General features: G+C 41.1%; 1 protein-coding gene across 1 annotated transcript in view; it reads right to left on the bottom strand.

Annotated features, from left to right (window-relative positions):
* SVIL (supervillin) overlaps positions 1 to 19827 on the bottom strand; it is a 67566-nt gene that overhangs the window by 12431 nt on the left and 35308 nt on the right. Inside the window, 12 exon segments of the mRNA XM_009895128.1 lie at positions 1 to 257; positions 587 to 731; positions 832 to 1007; positions 1885 to 2030; positions 2154 to 2301; positions 2814 to 2950; positions 3669 to 3824; positions 5061 to 5233; positions 5498 to 5675; positions 6750 to 6836; positions 6919 to 7008; positions 9654 to 9801. Coding sequence (XP_009893430.1) covers positions 1 to 257; positions 587 to 731; positions 832 to 1007; positions 1885 to 2030; positions 2154 to 2301; positions 2814 to 2950; positions 3669 to 3824; positions 5061 to 5233; positions 5498 to 5675; positions 6750 to 6836; positions 6919 to 7008; positions 9654 to 9801 — 1841 coding nt within the window.

Below are 19827 nucleotides of genomic sequence, written 5' to 3' on the forward strand. Positions count from 1 at the left end.
TTCCACTTCACCACGTATGTGTCTCCCTCATGGAACTGCCCTATGCTTTGCTTAGGCAGTCTACTATAATCAAATTCCAGGATGTGCCAGACATCCACAGAAGCAGTGATAATTTCAAACTGCCTCCCATCTTCTCCTTCTACAAGTCCATAGCCCCGGCCAATATTCATTCCATCCAAGACTGTGCCTACAGCCGTTTGGGGCACAGCTACCATTAGCATGACATCATATGGTTTAGTCTCAGATCTGGATTCTTCCTGTCAAAAAACATAGAAGAGATTTCTTTAAGCATAGCTTTTTCCTTCTTACCCCACAGTTCCACTCAAACAGTGTGACTTCTGCGTATTTGAGTACTTTGGTATCTTGTCATCATTTGATGTCTTGTCAAAGCCACCTTGGCAGTATTCATTGAGTTGCGCAGCACTAATATAAAGCAACTCTGTGGGTTCATTGTTGGTGGGGATGTTCTGACCCCTAGGTCAAAGCCCGCAAGACAAAAGCGCTTTGGATCCTTGAGAACAAGCTTCTCTGGCTTTCATCCCAGCTAGGTCATCTAGTTTGAAATACCTAGCATGCTTATATGCACCTTCTGGTGAAGGGATTCACTAGAATTCTTCTCATTGAGTTTCTTCAGTTCTGTCCAATCAAGAAATTTTTCTTTGAACAGTATGGTCTCGTTATGTTCTGTGAGTCTGCCAAACACAGCCCAGTCTGGGCGTCCTTGTCCCTTTCTGCAAAAAGGAACAAGAGAAATAGAATCAAATTAAACACTGTGAAATAAGGGCAAGAAAACTAAATTTCTGCAGTGAGACTAAACTCGAGTTTTGATACCTGGGTATGAGAGGATTGCATTCCCCTGGGTCCAGAGGATTTATGTCACAATTGGAGTAGTCAAAGGTGCCATTCCACAGGTGTTTTGCCAGCTGGAATGCCACTTTTCTTTGTGCTAAAGTAACTTCCTTTCCATGCCATACATATACTTCACTGCCAAAATCAAACACCAGCACCTAAAAAACAAACCAAACCAAACCAAAAAAACAACCTAGCATTAGGCTAGGTGATATCATGATCCTCCAGTTTCCTAGTGCTGCAAGCTGACAGTGTGTTGAACACAAACTCCTCCAAATATCTGAGTTTCTGCAGTGACATTAACAACTAGCACTGCAATGCACGTAAGGCCAGGGCAGTGGCCTTCACTGTGACGTCTAATTGTTCAGCATGACTGGAAGCAAGTATGGGGAATCCTATGAGATGTATCTTTAGCTGGTACCTAAGTCACTAGCAGATTAGAGCGCTCTTATTACTAAAAATCTGATTCTGTTGCATGACTGATTGCTGTCCAGTTACAACAGCTTTCACTGACATTTAGACCTATGCTTCATCCTGCAGCCGGGGAAGGCTGACAGAACATACAGCATGGGTAACGGGCTCAGCAAACAGGCAGCAACTTCAATACTTTCAAGAAAATGCACTGTGTCTTTATTTTGGAAATCTGCTCTCATTCCTACTTAGATGGGTGAAATGGTTGTTTGAAAGGGCAGAGTCTGCTAAGGCTGGAAATAAAAATGCTTGAAAGGGAAAACAGGTTTTTATTTTGTTTTGTTTTTCTGAAGTGCTACCTGTTCTGCACTTCATGACTTTGGAGTGAGCCACTGTTGACAAAAAGATTTACAGTTCCTAAAATAGTATTTCACTTTAAAGATAACATGATCTAACTTCTTGAGATCTGCAGCACACTTTAGACAGCAAAGTGTTCAGAAACTTTTCAGAAACACAGAGGACCCAATTTTCAGTGAACTTCTCCATGAATATTCACAGTTACTGAAAGTCATTATCACCTGTATGTTCCTGCACTTACCACAGGAGCAGTAAGTGGCACGATACCTCTTTTGGTTGTAGCAGGGTACATTTTGGCACCTTTCCCCAGTAGTCATCCTCAGGAATGAGTTTATCTTCTACGAGGCGGTAAATGCAATTTGTTTCTATTATTGCGGCTTCATACATTTCATCTTCTTCAGGACTTCCAGCAGCTTAAGGAAAAATTGTCAAAAATAATAAAAAAATGTAACATCCAACTATCTTTACCAAAGAGAACCAACTCAACTATTTTACTGTGATAAAACATCGGATACTGTAACAGTAAGAATGCTTACACTGGTAATTTGTCTGTCCACCAAGGAGTTTCCAGAAGTCTTTGGCTGCATGGGTATGGGTATTTATTCCTTCTTCTATAGTCTGTATATAAGAAGCTCTACAACCAAGTTCCCTCTTTGTCTGAATTAAAGTTGCAAGTTCTGAAGCCTAAGAGATTAACAATTATCTGAACAGGATTGCTTAAGTCTTTGGAATACTCGTGCATATCTTGTTCAGGGAGAAGGCAAAAGTGGATAGGATATAATACAGCAAATAGCAGAAGAAATGGTTATTATTTGTTGCACTAAATAAATACACTAGAGAAAATGTTACAGAAATACATTCATTCTTTCATTTGCTTTAAAACAAGACTTGATCTTCATGAACATGGGACTAAAGAGGACATCCTGCAATTCAGACTATTTTTTGTTTGAGTGCAAATCTGTTTCCTGAGGATATCCTCTTTTCTCTTGCAGCTTCACAAGCTACACACTCCTACGTCAGCTTTCATTCACTGCACAGGCTAAAATGTATTTACAGGAGTCCTGTACATCTACCTGTCACTGACTATTGGTTACATGCCACTTTTTGAGACAACTGGCACCAAGGCTCAGTTACATCAGAGACATATGCTGTGACAGTTCTAAAAATAAATAATAAAAAATCCAACTAGTACTAACCTTTGCTTTTTCTATGACGTTTGCAAACTCTCCTACCCATAAGAAACAGAAATGTGGAGTTAACAACAGGAAACAGTCTCCGCTGTTCAGTGATGAGGCCCTTGGTTCAACTAATCTTGTTTGAACATGTCTTCTTCCTAAAGAGAAAACAAAGCTAATTATATTCCTTTGACTACTGCTATCAAATGCCAAGATCTAATTTGTTTTGAATGAAATACAAACAATCCTAGCACATTGAGCAAAATATACGGAAACAGACTGTTAAAGAAGAATTAAAAGGCTACTACTGTGGAAAAAGCGTTTATTCACAGGAACCAAAAAAAACCCCATTGCCTCCTATCAACTAATATTTCTATCATTTACTGTTCTGCTTTAACAACATTTTGTCCTTCTGGAAAGAAATGAATTAAGTAAATAGCAGACAGCAGCCAAATGCCAGAATCTTTTAAGTTTTAAGAATTTTAAGAATTCTACTTTGCCAAAAAAGTAGCTATTATTTTGCAGAATCAGATACATTACTACGCACAGTAAGGAGAAGTGGAGCAAGAATACCGTCATGTACTCCCAAGTTATACTGAACACTGGAAGAATGGGACAATTCAAACATTTCCACAGGAGATGGCTAGAATTCCTGAAATACTCTGTTTTCTCCGCGGAAAACACACACCAGTGGCTACAATATAAACCTATTTGTAAGGTTTTGCAATTGTCACACAGTTCTCACTCATTCCTTTAGGTTTTGGACATAAATCTTGAACTGGAGATCTAGAACAAGCTAAGCATCCAACTGTGGTAGCAACTCCCGTGTTACAATCAGCCTATTACATATGGAAAGTAAACGCAGTTCCAGCATACCTTTAATTTGCAGCAGCATTAGCTTCTTGTATGGCACAGCACTGTTGTTCGAGTTTTGCTCTGTTAGATTAACGCTCCGCAGGCTAACGTTGCTGAAGTTCTCTTTGCTTGCCAAGCCAGCAAGTGCTACTTCTGAGAAATTTGAGTTTGTAGACACTTGTACACAAGAAGTAGGAGAAAAAATACACAAAAAAATGCAAAGAAAGGACAAAATTATAAAAAATTGGTTATTGCATTAAAAATTATTTCCCCATATTATTTCTAGCTTTTCTCCTTCTCAATAGCAACAGCAAAACAGGCTGAACCCAGATTAACTCCTAGCCCAAAAGCTTTGTGGGTGTAGTAGTACCTAAGTTTCTAGATATCATCCAAGAGTAAACTGTCAGTGCCAGAATTATGTTGTTTGGCAGAAATACCAACTCTGCTAGGAAACATGTCTTATCTAATCTTTTGTGAAGTACTGTGTAGCTCTTCAATGCCTTGTAATTGATTAATGACAAAAGACAGGAGAGTAGCCAAGACTAATTAACTGAAATTCCCTTCAAATTCGTCTCAGCCAGTGTAATGCAACAGTCATTTATATTTCAAAGCATCAGTCATGTTTTACTGTAAACTTAAAGCCTAAATTCTTGGCTATTTTTGCTCATTTCTCAACCAAAGACAAAGCACTGTGTGAATTTATAACTCAGGGAAATGCTTCTCATCAAATAGCAACAAAGTATTACACATATAATTAGTGTTTTCATCATTTACAGATGATTTCCCTTTATTCAAATTTAGTAAGGAAAAGTTGTACCTAAAATGGTAAAAGTGACTTGAAAAACCTTTGAATAAATTTTACAAGTCTCTCGCTGTCCATCTCGTTGTCAGGAGAAAGCAACGTCACAAGCAAAACACACAGCCCTGCCACAAAGCCCTGATCCTTTATGGAAATTAATCTTTTGGAGTCAAGAAGGCTAATTCCAGTTTCTGAGAGAAAACTAGGATCCAAAATTGAGGACAGTGTACCTGAACAAAAGTTTATCTGTTTTTGCCAGCTTTCCCCTCCAGCATAACATAACTCTAGATCTGCTTTCCTTGATCTCCTGTCCTCACCCTGCAGGTGCAGTGGCACTCTCTCTCTGCACAAGGTGACTGTGCTAAAAATAAATAATTAAACCTACGCACAGGAGGCGGCTGAAGGTAGCTTTCCTTGATGAAGTCACACACGCCTTTCTCTCCAGACCTCCTAGACAGTCTACATTCAACCTTATACCTCAATCAATTTATTGCCTCTCAGAGGATATGTTCCACTCATTCAGTTGTGGTTTTGTGTTGGGATTATTTTTTTTTGTTTTGTTTTGAATTAAAATAGCAAGACAGTGTCTTGTACAAATCATACTGTTCGCTTACTTTTCTCTACTTTCATTCGCTTTGACTCCATGAAGGCAACATTCAGTCTTTGTTCAGTATATTCATGAAGAATATCTTCTCTCGCTGCCAGCATTTTCAGGGGGTTTCTTGAGGACTGGACTCTGCGCGTAGGCCTAACTGCACGTTTGTGCTCTGCTACAGAAGATATTAACCTGAAAAACAAGCAGTGTGAATAATCAACAGTTAATTTTCCTAGTCAGAATAATTTAATGACAAGAGATTTTGCTTTGATTTTGGGTGTGACATTTGTTAGGAAATCAGAATCGGTTCAGGCAGAAGAGTGATTTCAGAAATGTGTAGAAGAAATGGACATGCCCAGTACTAAGACATCTACAAGATGACTTAAAGCTGAGCATTTTGACCACCGACCCTACATCTGCATTCAAAACAATGGGGGAAAACCCCATAGTTCTTACTTTGGTGCATAAGGATCAAAGATGGCATCAAAGTCCTCATCAAGGTCCAAAGGCACTGAGGAGGAAGGGAAATCCACATGGCGATAGAATTTGGAAAACGTCTCATCATCATCCAGCTTCATCACCTCTTTCACAGATTTTCCTGTAACTGTCAGCACTGTTTCTTGCATCCCAGCAACTGCAAGAAAAAAAAAACACCTCACCAAATAAATAATTATACTAGAGTTTCTAACTCTAGAACAGGTAAACATAGCTTGTTTGGTAGTGGTTGGGGTGGAGGTTTTTGGGGGTGGTGGTGGTGTTTTATTTTGGGGTTTTTTTGTTGTTTTTTTTTAAATTGATGGAATTTGAAGGAGAGATGGTAGAAAAGTGTTGGAAAAGAACAGTAAAGAGGGGTTGTAACAGCTACTCGTATGCAATAATCTTCATTACAAAATGGTTGGGAAATACGGCTGAATAAAAGTTAGACACTAGCAAAATTGAGTTGTTTTGGTAGGATGATATAAGCATTTTATGGTCTTGTATATTCCATCTTGCCTCCAACCACATAATTCCTTCCTTTGAAAAGATCTACAAGAACTGCAAGTGGAAAAGTCACTACTTCAGACTAGTGACTATGGCACAATCATTATCCTATGCTAGTGCCTACTCTGCTGAAATACGAATACATTTGTTTGTGGTAATTCACACTCTACAAATTACAATAGGATTTTTGTCTTACAAATGGAGGACAGACATATGAGATGGAAACACCAGAGAACTCTAGACAGCTTCATAAGTAGCCAATAATCTGTGCAAGGAAGCTGTATAAGCTGCTACAGAGAGTCAGTTTTCAAAAAAGCAGGAAGGTGAATGAATTGTGTTTGGGAGCACCTTAGTGTCCTATCTTGATCTTAATAAGATTAAAATACATTTAAAGCTGTTTCACTGTATATGGCAATATGGTTCAGACTGGCTGTGGGGTTTTAAGAAATTTTCCTCTAAAGAAGAATGTGTACCTCGTGTAGAAAAAGAAGAAAATTATTTTGTCATTTGTGATTTATTCTACTGTACATTTGTAATACAATAGCATAAGGATTTTTTGTTAAAATTGAGCGAAGACTGAATCACAAAAATAAACAATGTGATCAGCAAGTGCATTCTGGACAAAGAAATATGCAGTTTCTGTTACCAGATATTTTAACTAAGTACTTTAAGCCATTTACTGAAGTGGGAGAGTGGATGCATTGCTACCTTTGGTAACTTTACCAACCTTTGTTATTCAGCCTTCCCAAGAATGACTCCAGCTTGTCAAGCTTCATGTCTGATTCCAATTGCATATCAGGCCTGGCTTCAATTTCTAAGCAAACCAGAAAGTAAAATTTGTTAGTTGACAGAAAGTAAAAAAGCGCAAATATATTTCAGCCTTTTTTATTCCTTACCTTCCATGGGCTTTGTAACTGGAGTGGTAGACTTCTGCCGGTTACTGAAAGGGGATGCTACTGGTGTTAGCGCGCTTGGAGAAGCCAGGCCTGCATAAGAACAGAGGACATGCAGTCCTGGGTCAGCCCATGTTTCCAACAATGATGACAGGGTAAGTTATTTAGGGAAAGCAGATCAGCCTGGCCACTTCCTACAGTCTGTCATGCTTCCCCAGCCTCCACAACTGTTGTATTAGAGATGGCAGAGCGTACTGCCTTGTGTGCTCCTTACATCAACAGCGGTCTCAGAATCTGTCCCATTCACAAGAACAAAGCACAAGAAAGCACAAGAAAGCACAAGATATATGCTTTCTCTCTTGAATACAGTCATTTTGATTGTTTTCCAGGTAGCAGCAGTTCAATTGGTATACATTTTGGTCTCCAGTTCTACCACAAGCCCCATTTTAAAAACATGCAACTGTTCTGAACAAAAAGATATGGTAAGCAGGGAAACTATCAAGATCTTGCTTGGCACCTTCACAACCACGACGCCCTCACTCCCCTTTTTTAATTTAAACCCGTTTCTATTAATACATATAGCAGGATGCATCTGACCTGTGAATGCTGTCTCTGGATTAAGGAATAATTCTTGGGTCCTGTTGCATTTTTAAGAACGTGTGGAAATGGAAGTAGAAATGGAAGTCCCCACCATATCAAGCACTACTCTCTCCTCTTTTGTTGTACTCTCCTCCCTCCTTTTCAGTAACTATCGTAAAGCAATTCATTCTGGACCCAGTGGATAAAATAAGATGATTTTTGTTTAGTTCTTTTCATGTGAATCTAAGTTGCTCCAGTAAGAGAAATATAGGTTTCATGTTTTTTATTAGGTAGAAAAGCACACTGAAGCAAAGAATTGCATCTATTACTTCTTGTTGCCTAGACTTTCAGTAAATGGAGAAACTGACATTTAAACTTTCCTTTAATATCTATTTTCCACTTAGCCATAGCTTACTAATTACTGAGCCACATAAGTTTAAGCCCTTAGTTAATTTTATCAGATTAAACCTATATCATGCTGGGAGAATATATACTAACCATGTTTCCACTATCTTTACTGCAACTTCTAGCAAGTCATAATTGTCAAACACCAAGATAGATTTAGAGTATAATTGAGTAGCTTTTCCACTAACAATTTTTTTCCCTGTTACTTAAGAGACTCAAAATTCCAGCAGGTTTTAAGTCAACCAGTAAAGCCTTCATCAAGACATATTTGAGAAGACACAGCTCTTAAGCAGCTCTCCCAGGATTTAATCCACAAGACCACATTGAGAACTACTTCAGATGTTAGTAAAGGATCACCTTCCAATTAGGACTGAAAATTTTTCAGCCATAAGAGGCAATTAAAGTACAGCACCTGTGCACATGTATATAACAAGGATTTAATTTTGCATTGCTTTCTTATCATCTCTTAAATTAAAAACTCATCATGATAATTTATTCTTTTAGGCAACAAAAATAGCACACATCTGAATAAAACCCCACTTGGGCTACTTTTATTGATACCACTGTCACTGGATTACCTTGCTTCTCCAAAGGAATGATCGCAGCATCTAAAGAGATCCTTTCAAGGTATTTTTCTTTTCCCATTAAGAAGAGCAAATGCTATCACCTTCTATTCCTTTCAAAGACCAATCTATTTGGCAAAAAAAGTATCTCAAAAAGCATTCTGTGGACAACTGAACACTTTTTTCTTGGCAATCCTCCAAAACAGGTTAGTCTTTAAACACTGACCACTGGTGTTTCTAGCACCAAAACAATGTAAGAAGCCACTAAAATATGTTACTAATAGATGTCATTCCTAATACCATGTATCTGTTTATCTGCCAACAGAATGGCTTGGATTACAAATGGAGTTACTTCCTGGTGCAATACTGCCCTCACCCCACAATGATTTTTTTTTTGGTGGTTGTCATTTAACTCAAGGTTCATTGTTGTTGTGTTCAATAACCAAGTTCTAACAAAACAACGTTTAGTATTCGTTAACCACGACAGATCAGTTTAGCTGCCTTCTTCCCAAAGCTATCGCTGTCCCAGGCACACTGCATGAAAAGCTGTATTTCTACCATGTACAGCCTTCAGAGACTCCTGTCCACTTCAGAAGAATGACTGCATCTGGAAACAGCGACTGAATTCAAGAGATCCCAAAAATGTCAACATTGCTCCCTTGTCATTTCTACTCCCTGATTCCATGCAGAAATCTGTTCAGTGATTTCTTCAGCCAAATACACCACTTCAGGTTGTTGTCCAAAACAGCATCCATAAAAATAACACGTGTTTGCTAAATATTCCCAGTGATCCTAGGAGTGGGGGAAGTGCCAGCAATAGCAACAACTAGATTTCACAACTTTTCTCTTGACAGTGCACCTGGGTTTTCAAAGGAAGAGTAAATAAGAAAGAATAATCCAACTGTGCCCTCTGGGTTGTATTAGAAGGAAAACCAAAACATATGACTGTTCAAGTGATTGACTACCACCAGTTAGAGCCCAGTAATAACTGGATGGTAGTGCAACAGTGCAGAACAAAATGGATCAATACCAACAGCCACAAGAAGCTAGAGTCAACAGCCTCATGACATGATGTTTAGTTGAAAATAAACAGTCCCCTTGCTACTGTTTCTGCGTAGCTTTAGCTTGACTTTATTTTGACTAGACAGATAAGCAGTGGCTTATTTATATTGGGATCATTTCATCACTGACCTTTTTTTACCATTCGGCCAGCTACAGTGAACTGCGTGGAGTCATTGGCGGCTCCTTTACCCTTGGACTTCCAGGCTTCTTCTCGAGCTGTAATCAGGTGTTTCCTTTCTTCAATGGTCATCTGACTTTCCTGGTTATCTGCCATTCTCTGCTTTTTGGGGGAGAGAGAGAAACAAAGATGTTTAAAAATTGATAAACTGACCAGGATATAGCGAAAGACTGGCTGAATATTTCAACTGCCAGCTGCAGAGGGGAGAGAACAGGAGAACAACCTACTGAAGTAAAGTCACAGACACAGCTTAGTGACCCTGACCCTGAGAAGCTTCATCATCTTGCTGCCCCATTATACTGTGAAGACAAGATTCTGGCCTATGCTCTTTGAACTTTTCTTGAAACTACCAGCCAAGGCAAATGGCATCCCTCTAAGCAAAGCAAACCATTTACTCCACGTATGATGTAATTTTCCAGACCTTGTTCTTTTGAAGCATGACTTGCTATACTAGTGAGATCACTAAACTGACTTTCAGCAGATGTTTTCAAGTGTGCAAATTTGCAGGTGGCACAGGGAATAACAAGGAAGAAGTGTAACTTCAGTCAGTGATTTCAGTCTCTTGCAGTAACTCAATTCTCCAGGTGGGATTAGCAACCTTATGTCTCCAGAGGCTGCTCACTTTAGTTTCTATGTCAGCTTGCTCTACTGAATACTTTTCCAATGACTGTGACCATCTTCCCCACCGCCACCTCCCCTCTTTTTTTAGGTCACTCTCAGCTTTCCTCAGTTGCTTTAGAAGGAAGCAGCCAACAGCTTGAGTGATTAGAAGCAGCTAGGAACACTATCTTAGTGCCCTCCTAGCACAGTATTGATGATGGTACATTAAACAGGAAAGAAACTGAATTTACGTACTCTGCTGTAGTAGGTCAGGCCAAAGAAATATTGCTTCAATGCACTTATCTTAAAAAAGTAGCAACATTTCAGTGACAATACTGCATAGAAATTGAGCATGAAAATATTTTTAGTGTGTGGGACTGTCAACTCTAGAATTACTTCCAAGTTGTGTTCTATTTGGTATTTTTCTTCACAACCTAGCTGCTGGAATTGAAAAACCACATGAAAATCTTAAGCTTTAGCACTGCTCTAGCTCATAAAACCACAAAGGGGAAATGAAAAAGTATGCAAAAGCTTATGAACATAAAGTAAACACTCTTTTCCTTTCAAGATACAAGGAAGAGAAATAAACCCAGATATTCTTATTTTCTTAAAATCAAACAGACTAAATAAATCACTTTATATAAAAAATATTGTGACTGCAGGGGACACACTGAAGTAGAAATTTCATAGCTTTCAGCTTTTACTAGGAGCACTATCCATCCTCCAGAAGAGTAAAGACAAGCCAAGAAGGGGCTTGTACAAAGACTAGGACATGAGAACCCTCCACTTCTTCCCTCTAGTTCCATGTATCTCTGCAGCCTTCTGCAGTAACGCTTGCTCTCAATTTATTAGGAAAGATAGCTGAGAAGCCAGACACTATGACTGCAAGTCAAGATCATCAAGATAAAAACATCTGCTTTTTCCCTAGAACTCCAAAATATTCAATAGAAATAACAAGAGGCAAGTCTATTCAATATTGCTTCCTCATCTGTAAAAGCCTCTGAATGCTTCAAAGAAAAACACTGGAAGTCATCTCTGTTCACTTCCCCCAATCTCTACCCCTTCTCGTGTCAGCACAGACACCTCTGGGATGAACGGCTGGCAGAAAAAAAAACACAGCAACATATTAAAGCAGATCTGGGCAGGAAATTAATAAATACCTAATGAAACCACAAGTGACGTTTCATACACAAAACAAATACTTTTAACTTTGTGAGGATGCTGACTTCCATTACAATATGAGGGGAAGTGAGGGAGAAGCAGGAAGCAGTCATAAGGATTCTTTCAATTTTTTATTTTTATTTTTCAAGTGACAGGGGGCTTAATTTTGAATTTTGTCTCCAGTGAATACCTGAAGCTTCAGAGTCTGCAGAGCTACTGGAAATTCTGAAGACACAGACCTGCAAAGTGTGCCTGTTAGTCACTTTGCATGTAAAATGTAAGAAAGATCATGAGTAATTCCAGACCTGTGTCAAAGGACAAAAGAGAGTAGCTGTCTAAGAGCAGAAACAAACATATTTTTTTTAATGGAAGATTTCAAGCTGTTCCCTTGGGCAAAATATCTTTGGAGTTCCTAAAAAAAACCCACAACTAAATCAGACGGGATGTGTATGTTACAAAACTTGGAGCAATTCCATGTTAGATCTCTTCCTAATGCATGAAGACTCCCACCTTTGTCTATTAATGACTGAATGAACTGAAAAAATGATAAACGGAATACATACCAAGCAATCCCTAGCCCATTTAATTTGTCCTAAGAGTCCTGGTGAAAAACAAAACTATATGTGATGATTAAAGAAAAGAATAATTTTCTACAGCTGAAAAACTGACATAAGCCAACACAATTGTCAAGAGAAATTTTAGAAAAAATACACTTAGTAATTGGGTATAGTGTAGAAAGCTTTTGCAAATGCCAAATGGCAGCATTTATGGAGGAATGAGTTGGTCAAAGCACATTCTGGTTGGGAGAAAATATGGCAAGAAAGGTAAAACTTGACAAGCTTTTAAGTGCAAATTTTATTTCCAAGTGAAAAAAAAAAAAGATATGAAAGGAGAATAAATCTCAAGTTTGTAATTGTGACATTTTGATAAGGGGAGCTAAAGACCCCAATAAAAAGCCGAAACAAGAATTAGTATATATAGAATAAATAAAAGCTTAGGAAGACAACAGCTCCAATTCTATTCAACAACAAAGGTGGTTACATTCAATGAAATATCCTAATTTATCATGAAAAATACATCTACATGTTCACTGATATCTCTTGTTTCAGATAAATGATAAATTCCTAAAATGAAGTGAACCAGAAGAAGGATCAGAAGAAATGGATTGAGAGCAGCCCTGAGGAGAAGGGCTTGGGTGTGTTGGTTGATGAGAAGCTCACCATGACCCAGCAACGTGTGCTTGCAGCCCAGAAAGCCAACTGCATCCTGGGCTGCATCAAAAGAAATGTGGCCAACAGGTCAAGGGAGGTGACTCTGCCCCTCTACTCTGCTGTTGTGAGACCCCACCTGGAGTACTGCATTCAGCTCTGGAGCCCTCAACATAAGAATGACACAGACATGAGGACAGGCTGAGAGCGTTGGGGTCGTTCAGCCTGGAGAAGAGAAAGCGCTGGAGAGACCTAATTGCAGCCTTCCAGTATTTAAAAGGGGCCTACTCCAGCACAGCGACTGCCACCGTTTTCCAGCCTCACCTCCGCAGCCCCTTCAGACACTGACGTGGGACCTGTCAGGAGAGCACCGAGCCCCAGACTGCAGGTCTGGAGGTCCCACCGGCCCAGGCTGAGTCACAGGCACCAGGGTGGGAGGGTGGGAGCCCTCCCGCCCCCAGGCCCTGCACAGGGCACCCCCTCCTCCCCAGCCCAGCATCCCTGAAAAGCCCCATGCCCCCAAGCCCACAGCTTCCCCTCCCGACCACCTGCCCTGGCACCACCCAAATTCACACCACCCCCAGGCCTTTCTCTGTCCTGAGGGAACACCAACATGATCCCAAGGATCCCCTCACCCATGTCCCCGCCTCGCCCCTGGTGTCAGCCCAGCCCCTGTGCTTGTTGGGGGCCCCAAGGAAGGGAACTTCTCTACCACCCGTGGGTGCAGACAGCCCAGACCCCCTCTCTCTGTGGGGCACAAATGGCCTTCCTGGTCTTGGGACTCCCCTGAAGCCTGGAGCCATGGTCAGACTCAGGGACACAGTCCTGGGGCACAAGAGGTCCCAAAAGGGTAACCCAGGATTGGTTGTCTATAAATGCAGCCAGACACAGGCTGCCCTAAGCACTGGAGCTCTGGAAGTGGAGATACCCTCTCCCACCCAGATGGACACAGGCACAGGCTGTGCCCATGGTCCATGGACTTGAGCACCTTCTGGCCCTCACCTCCGTGGCACTTGGAAAGAAACCCTGTTCCCAAAGGGATCTTGATAACCCCACTGGTACCCGAAGGCCCTGGGCTGTGGGAAAAGGGAGCCAGCACTTACCTCTGCAGAGCTGCACCCAGAGGAGAAGCCACAGCACCCGAGGGGACAGGAGTCCCTCCATTCCCATCCTGAGCCTCGTCCCTGCTGGCACAGCCCTGCTGTGCACCACTCCTTCTCACATCTCCAGGGGACTCACGGGGACAACTCTGACATGAGGGTAATATATCTGTGCAGATGCCGACGCAGCTGCAGAAGGAGCCAATCGAAGCAGCAGCTCCTTTTTAGACGTTATCGGGAAATATCTCCCCTCTGACACAGACCAGCCCTCCAATGAACTTCTCCAGCGCCGTTCATGACCATATATGAAGGACGTATCTGTCCCACTGCGCGTGTCATGGTCGCTGTGGTGGCGGATTGTCATGGGACAAGCTGGGTGTGGAGGGAATATGAGTCGGTCACTCCTTGCACCTCGCTGTGGGGACTGGGAGCACTGAGCATCTCTTACGCTGGCCTCATCCATGAACCCAAGAGGCAAGTGTCCAGCTGTCCCCGAGCTGTGGGAGCCATGGAGCTGGGACTGCACAGGGGTCTGTGTCAGGACTGGGAGGAAACAGCCCCTCCCCTGCTACAGACCCCTCTGTGCTGGGAGCAGCAGCCGGGAAAAGGCCTTGGCCAGGGCAAGAGCTCCATCCCAGCAGTGCTGGCTTGTCCATGCCTCCCCAGAGAGCCCACGGTCGGTCCCTCGCAGCAGCTGGAGCGGGGACATGTCCCTGCCCTGGCAGCAGACATGCAGCCCAGAGGCTCAGACGTGTCCCTGACTCTCAGCGTGTCACCGAGGGGCCGTTATTCCCCGCGGGCGGATCGGGAGCTGGAGCCTGCAGGTGCACAAACCACAGCCCACGTGGCCTCGCAGCGCTCCCCGCGCTCCCCCCGCAGCGCCCGGGCAGGAAGTCTGTGGTTTCCTCCTGGTGCCGTGCCCAGGCACATCCCTGCCGTGCCCCCGAGACACCCCCACCCCGACTGCTCCAGCCAGGGCTGCAGGGGCTGCTCCTTCGGCCTCGCAGGCACGCCGCCGGGCAGCTCCCGTCCCCCGGGATGCCCCCGGGATGCACACGGCCGCTCCACACCGACCCCACGGCCACGGGGTGAAATCGGTGACGTGACCTCACACCCCTCCTCCTGCCAAAGCTGTGTGCTCATGGGTTATACTGACGGTGACCTCACACTCTCCTACTTCTACCGCTGTGTGGTCAGGAGTTATACTGATGATGACCTCACACCCCTAATGATGCCACCATCATGTGCTCACAAGTTGCACTGTCACATATGTGAGTGTTGCGTATGGGCTTGTGCTGCTGATGGTTCTTCCAAAAAGCCCTATTTGAGTGGGGTGTAAATATTCTTTTAATGACATCAGAAGCAGCCAAGCAAGCCATGGGCCTGCTCTTGGCCAAAAAGCTACCCAGGCAGTGGTGAAATCACAACCTTAACATTCACAAGCCACGTCCCTGCTCCTGGCCTATCTGCCACATAGCCACTGATGATGTCAGAGCATCTAAACCTGACATGGGCCTGCTCCTGGCCTACCAGGTGTTCGGACACCAGTGACCTCACAAACACGTACATAAGCTATTGTTTGGCTCTTAACCTATCAGAAACTCAGGCACCAGTGACACCACAACAACCCACACAACCATGGGCCTGCTCCTGGCCTATCAGACCACCTTCCATCTCCAAGGATGACGTTCATCAGAAATCAGAGAGCTTGATTCTTTCAAACTAGAACTACAGACCTTAAAGGAAGAAAGAGAGAAGTGGGAAGATGGGACAGTCAGAGAATGGAAGCAGGATGTGCCAAGGCAAAAATCCTTTAGACAGGGACTAGGGAAAAGCACTATAGGAAAGTCACCTCTGAACAAAAGGAGCTTGCTTTTTACAGTCAATAAATTAGATGATTTTATGTCTTACATTGTATATGCGCATTGCTTACAGAGAATTCAGGGTACACAGCATTTTATACTAAAATAAATGCTGTGCAGTTACATATTGCTCCTTTTACATACCCTTTTTAACAACTTGCAAGTTTTCAGTGTTATAATGAATGCAATAATCTCTCCTTCGATTACTTTCTCACTTATGTTTAGTCTAACAGAATTTTTAGAAAAACAACTGTAAAAGAAACAGTAGCAGAATGTATATTGAAGAAGAGTACACAGCATAGTGGCATAATACTATGTTTCTTTAAAGCAGCATTTATTAAGCTGGTTAATCAGTTAAGAGGATTATTAATTTCCTGTGTAAAAAAATACCTGTCAAAATATGCTTGCTTGAAATTGTTGAGCATTTAAATTGTGCAGACTTTTGCTCACCTGATTAATAGGTAGAAAAGGATGAAATTTATGGGCAGCGGGTATAACAGGAGAGTAAGTAGAAGCATATACAGGTTCCTATGACAAGGACAGAAGCAAAGCAAAGGAATTAGAGAAGACCTTGACTATCAGAAATGGAGATGGGGGGGAAATAACTCATCTTCCCCAATTTATTAAAATGAAGTAAATCTGAATCTGTTAATCTTCTAGAAATGCTTTCCCCATTGGAAAGCCAGAGATCAAAAATGTTGTCATAAGACAACAGCATGTTTACCAATGCCATTCCATGCAGGAATTACACAAGTTAGTAACACTATCGCTACAACTTAACACAGAACAAAACAGCACAGGCAGAAGATACACTTTTCATATGCTGATGATTTTTATGTCTCTGTTTTCATGCACCATTAAACAGACGAACCATGTCGACCACAATGTGAATAATTCCGCTGCAAGTTTCATCAGATGCTGCAAAATGACAAGCTATCTATTTTCTGGATGAAAAGAAAGGATGCTTACTGAAACTGGGATACTCAAAAGCCATCTGGAGGGAATTGCTAAGCTCACAGTCCTCAGCGAAGGTGAGTTCACCATTCTAAACAAAGCCTACAAATAACCCCTGCCTCCGAGCTGGGCTTACCCAAAGCTGATTAGACATGTCTTTATCATCTATAATTCTTCTTCCTTTCTATAGGTTAAAGCAAATGTGGAACATCGCACAGAATATAGGTAAATGCAGCTCGTTAGAGTGGCTCAAAATAAAGCCTAATCATTAGAGTTTCAGCTTTGATTAGAACTGGATATAAGCACTTGGTGGATGCCATATATGAAATGGGCAAAACTATTACCACAGCAAGAGACTAATATTTTGCCTAAATGTCACTTGTTAAGGGCTTACCCCCTTTAAGCTTCTCACACACTTCATCTCTGAGTAATTTTGAATTGACTGTTCAGCCCTAGCCTTTAACACCAGTGCTGAGGTGCAGTTTGAACTTCCTACAAGAATTAAGTGCATTTCAAATGTCATTCACTGCTTTAATGTGACTGCAATGCAGCTGGTAATCACATTAATCAGGGACTCTGTTCTCTGTTAAAAATGGCTGACTATAAAATAGGAATTTTAATTCCAGTAAATCTTACTATTTTGATACTAAGGAAAGACTTTAAAGTTAGTTAATTTTTCTACCCATGAAAAAAACCTAACAAACTGGAAGTCTTTCATCCAACCTAAGACAATGAATACAAATATATGAAATAAAAAAAAAAATTTCCCAAATAAAAGGGATTTTTTTCCAGTAAGACATTCCTCAATGTACAGTTGTTCCCCTGATGTTAGAGCTATTTTTTGAATTGTCCAAGTATGTTTTACCATACGTATATATAATTTAAGTCTGACAGCTTCCAACAAATTGTCCTCCTATGTCCAGCAATCATCAAAACAGATGCTAGACCTCCAAGTAAATCTCAACTTCTCCCCTCATCTGTATCTTCTGAGTTAATTCCTTTTTCCCTTTTTTCCCCATTTGAGGTTGCTCTGTCAGCTTTTCCATGAATTTTATGTTTTTTCTACAGTTTAGCCTACATACAAATGACTATAACACATTTGGAGAAATATCTCACCATGCAGACAACTGTGCAGAAGCATTTTGACGAGAAGTGATCAAACAGCACTATTTAATGTAACTATTTTATTAAGAGTATGGGTCTTTCAACTTTTGCTGCTTATAAGAAGTCTAAATGTACTCTAGTAACTACTATTTTATACAGCTATGTGTCAATAATTAAAGTTCCAGAACACGTTAGATAACCTTTTAAAAGACACACACACATGCAAAAAAACCCCACAAACCCCCCAAAAAACTAAAAAGGTGTCTGACTGCATTAACAGGAGTGACATACTGCAACTAAAAACTTCAGGCATTATTTTGAACCAGCAGGGCATGACAGAAGTTTACACACCTTTGCTGTTGATGCATGACTGCCATATGTGGAAATTGTATTTTAACTAGCTCAAAACACAGTAATTAATACAATTCCTGCATTTTTATTGCAATCCAGCAACTGAAAGCACAAAGATTCTTAAGTACGTTGTAGTCTCAAAGCTCTTCTACAAATAGACTTCAGTGGCACACTGCTTTGTGGTTCTCAAATGATAATGGTGATCACATTGATTATTTATCAATAATAGTATTTCCAGATTTAAGGGCAGCTGACATGATGTGTTGTAAGCAGTGTGGTCAACTTAGTGAAGCTTTACATTATTTATCATTTATCACATAATGAATCAGCATCACAAATATCCATACAGTTCAGGGAGTTGTGTATCTAATAACACTAACATTTTTTCTCATACAAGCAAGATTTCACCCATTGGCAGTCATGCAAATCCTTTGATTTAGAGTCTAAATAGCCAAGAGCTAACATGAACCAACAGCGTGGGTGACCCAGTGTCACAGAACTCCCACTGCTAGCATTGTCACATCAAAGCTTGTACCCTTCAAGCATGTCATGCTCTCTTACTTGCTTTAAAAGCCTAACTTGTGCTATGCTGAGTGAAGTTGCTGCACATGGTAACACAGCAGGGAGGATATGGGTGCTGGGGAGTGAGAAGAGAGAACAAAGGTTTTGTCTCTGCCTAAATCTTGGCAGCTGCTTAAAGGTTTTTCTCAACCCAATTGTCTTTAGCTGGAGTACAGTTGTTATCTGATCTCAACAGTTGTCATTTTGGAGACCAGCCTGTTAAAAATGTGACTGCAATTTTACTTTCCTTGCTCAAACTATTTTTGCTTTAGGACATCTTTCAAACCAGCAACCATATTTTTGAGCAAGTCCATCAGGCAAAACCAAAACAAAGCCCATAACCCAAACTGCAAAAATCAGTCGTTTTCTGTCCAGTTAACACACAACCTCCCAAACTGCAAAAATCAGCTTTCTTCGTTTTCTGTCCAGTTAACACACAACCATTGATGAGTCATATGTTCAGGCACAGATTATCCTCAATAATGACAGACTATCTAACAACTCCTTACTTGTAATGTACTGATGGAACAGAAGACTTTTTGTTATTGTTTGTCTATACTATTTAGTAGAAGCAGCATTTTCAAAAGTAAATGCTTGGATCCAAAGATTACTGTCCCCACTAGTAAAATTTATAACTCAAATTTTATCTTCACTTGTCCTCTGTGAAAATACTCCTTCAAAAATTAAAGGCTTTTGAAACAATATATTTTATCTGACACTGTAATTTTCAAAATATTAGACTCAGAAGAGAAGCAAGTCTACATTAGTCCTGTAGTTTGAACCATCAATCCATTTTGAAGCAAATCTCCCAGTCATTCTCACTTTCTGTGCTTTGGTTAATATTGCAGAATGCACAGACTTTTGGATGAAATTAAGCCCTGAAGCACGCTCCTGGATTCCCATGTAACACCACAGCTGCTAAAGGGCAGTCAGGCCACAGGAGCAGACTACATTTAGCCTGAAACAAAAGCAGCAGGTATGGAATGGATAGCAGGTCCTCATCAGTAATTGTTCTGCTTTACACATCCACTCCTGCTGAGCAACATAACTTATTCATGTATAGACATAGCTGGAGTGTGCTAACAATGTGAACTTCCCTTTCCTCTCCACCTTTCCACCTATCTCCCACCCTATTCACTAACAGTGCCAAGACAGATAAAATCCTTGTCCAGATGGTTTTGGTTATCCACAAACACCAAAGATCATGCAAGATAACCAAAAGCC

The sequence above is a fragment of the Charadrius vociferus genome, unplaced genomic scaffold, assembly GCF_000708025.1.
Source record: "Charadrius vociferus isolate BGI_N301 unplaced genomic scaffold, ASM70802v2 scaffold61, whole genome shotgun sequence".
Lineage (NCBI taxonomy): Eukaryota > Metazoa > Chordata > Aves > Charadriiformes > Charadriidae > Charadrius > Charadrius vociferus.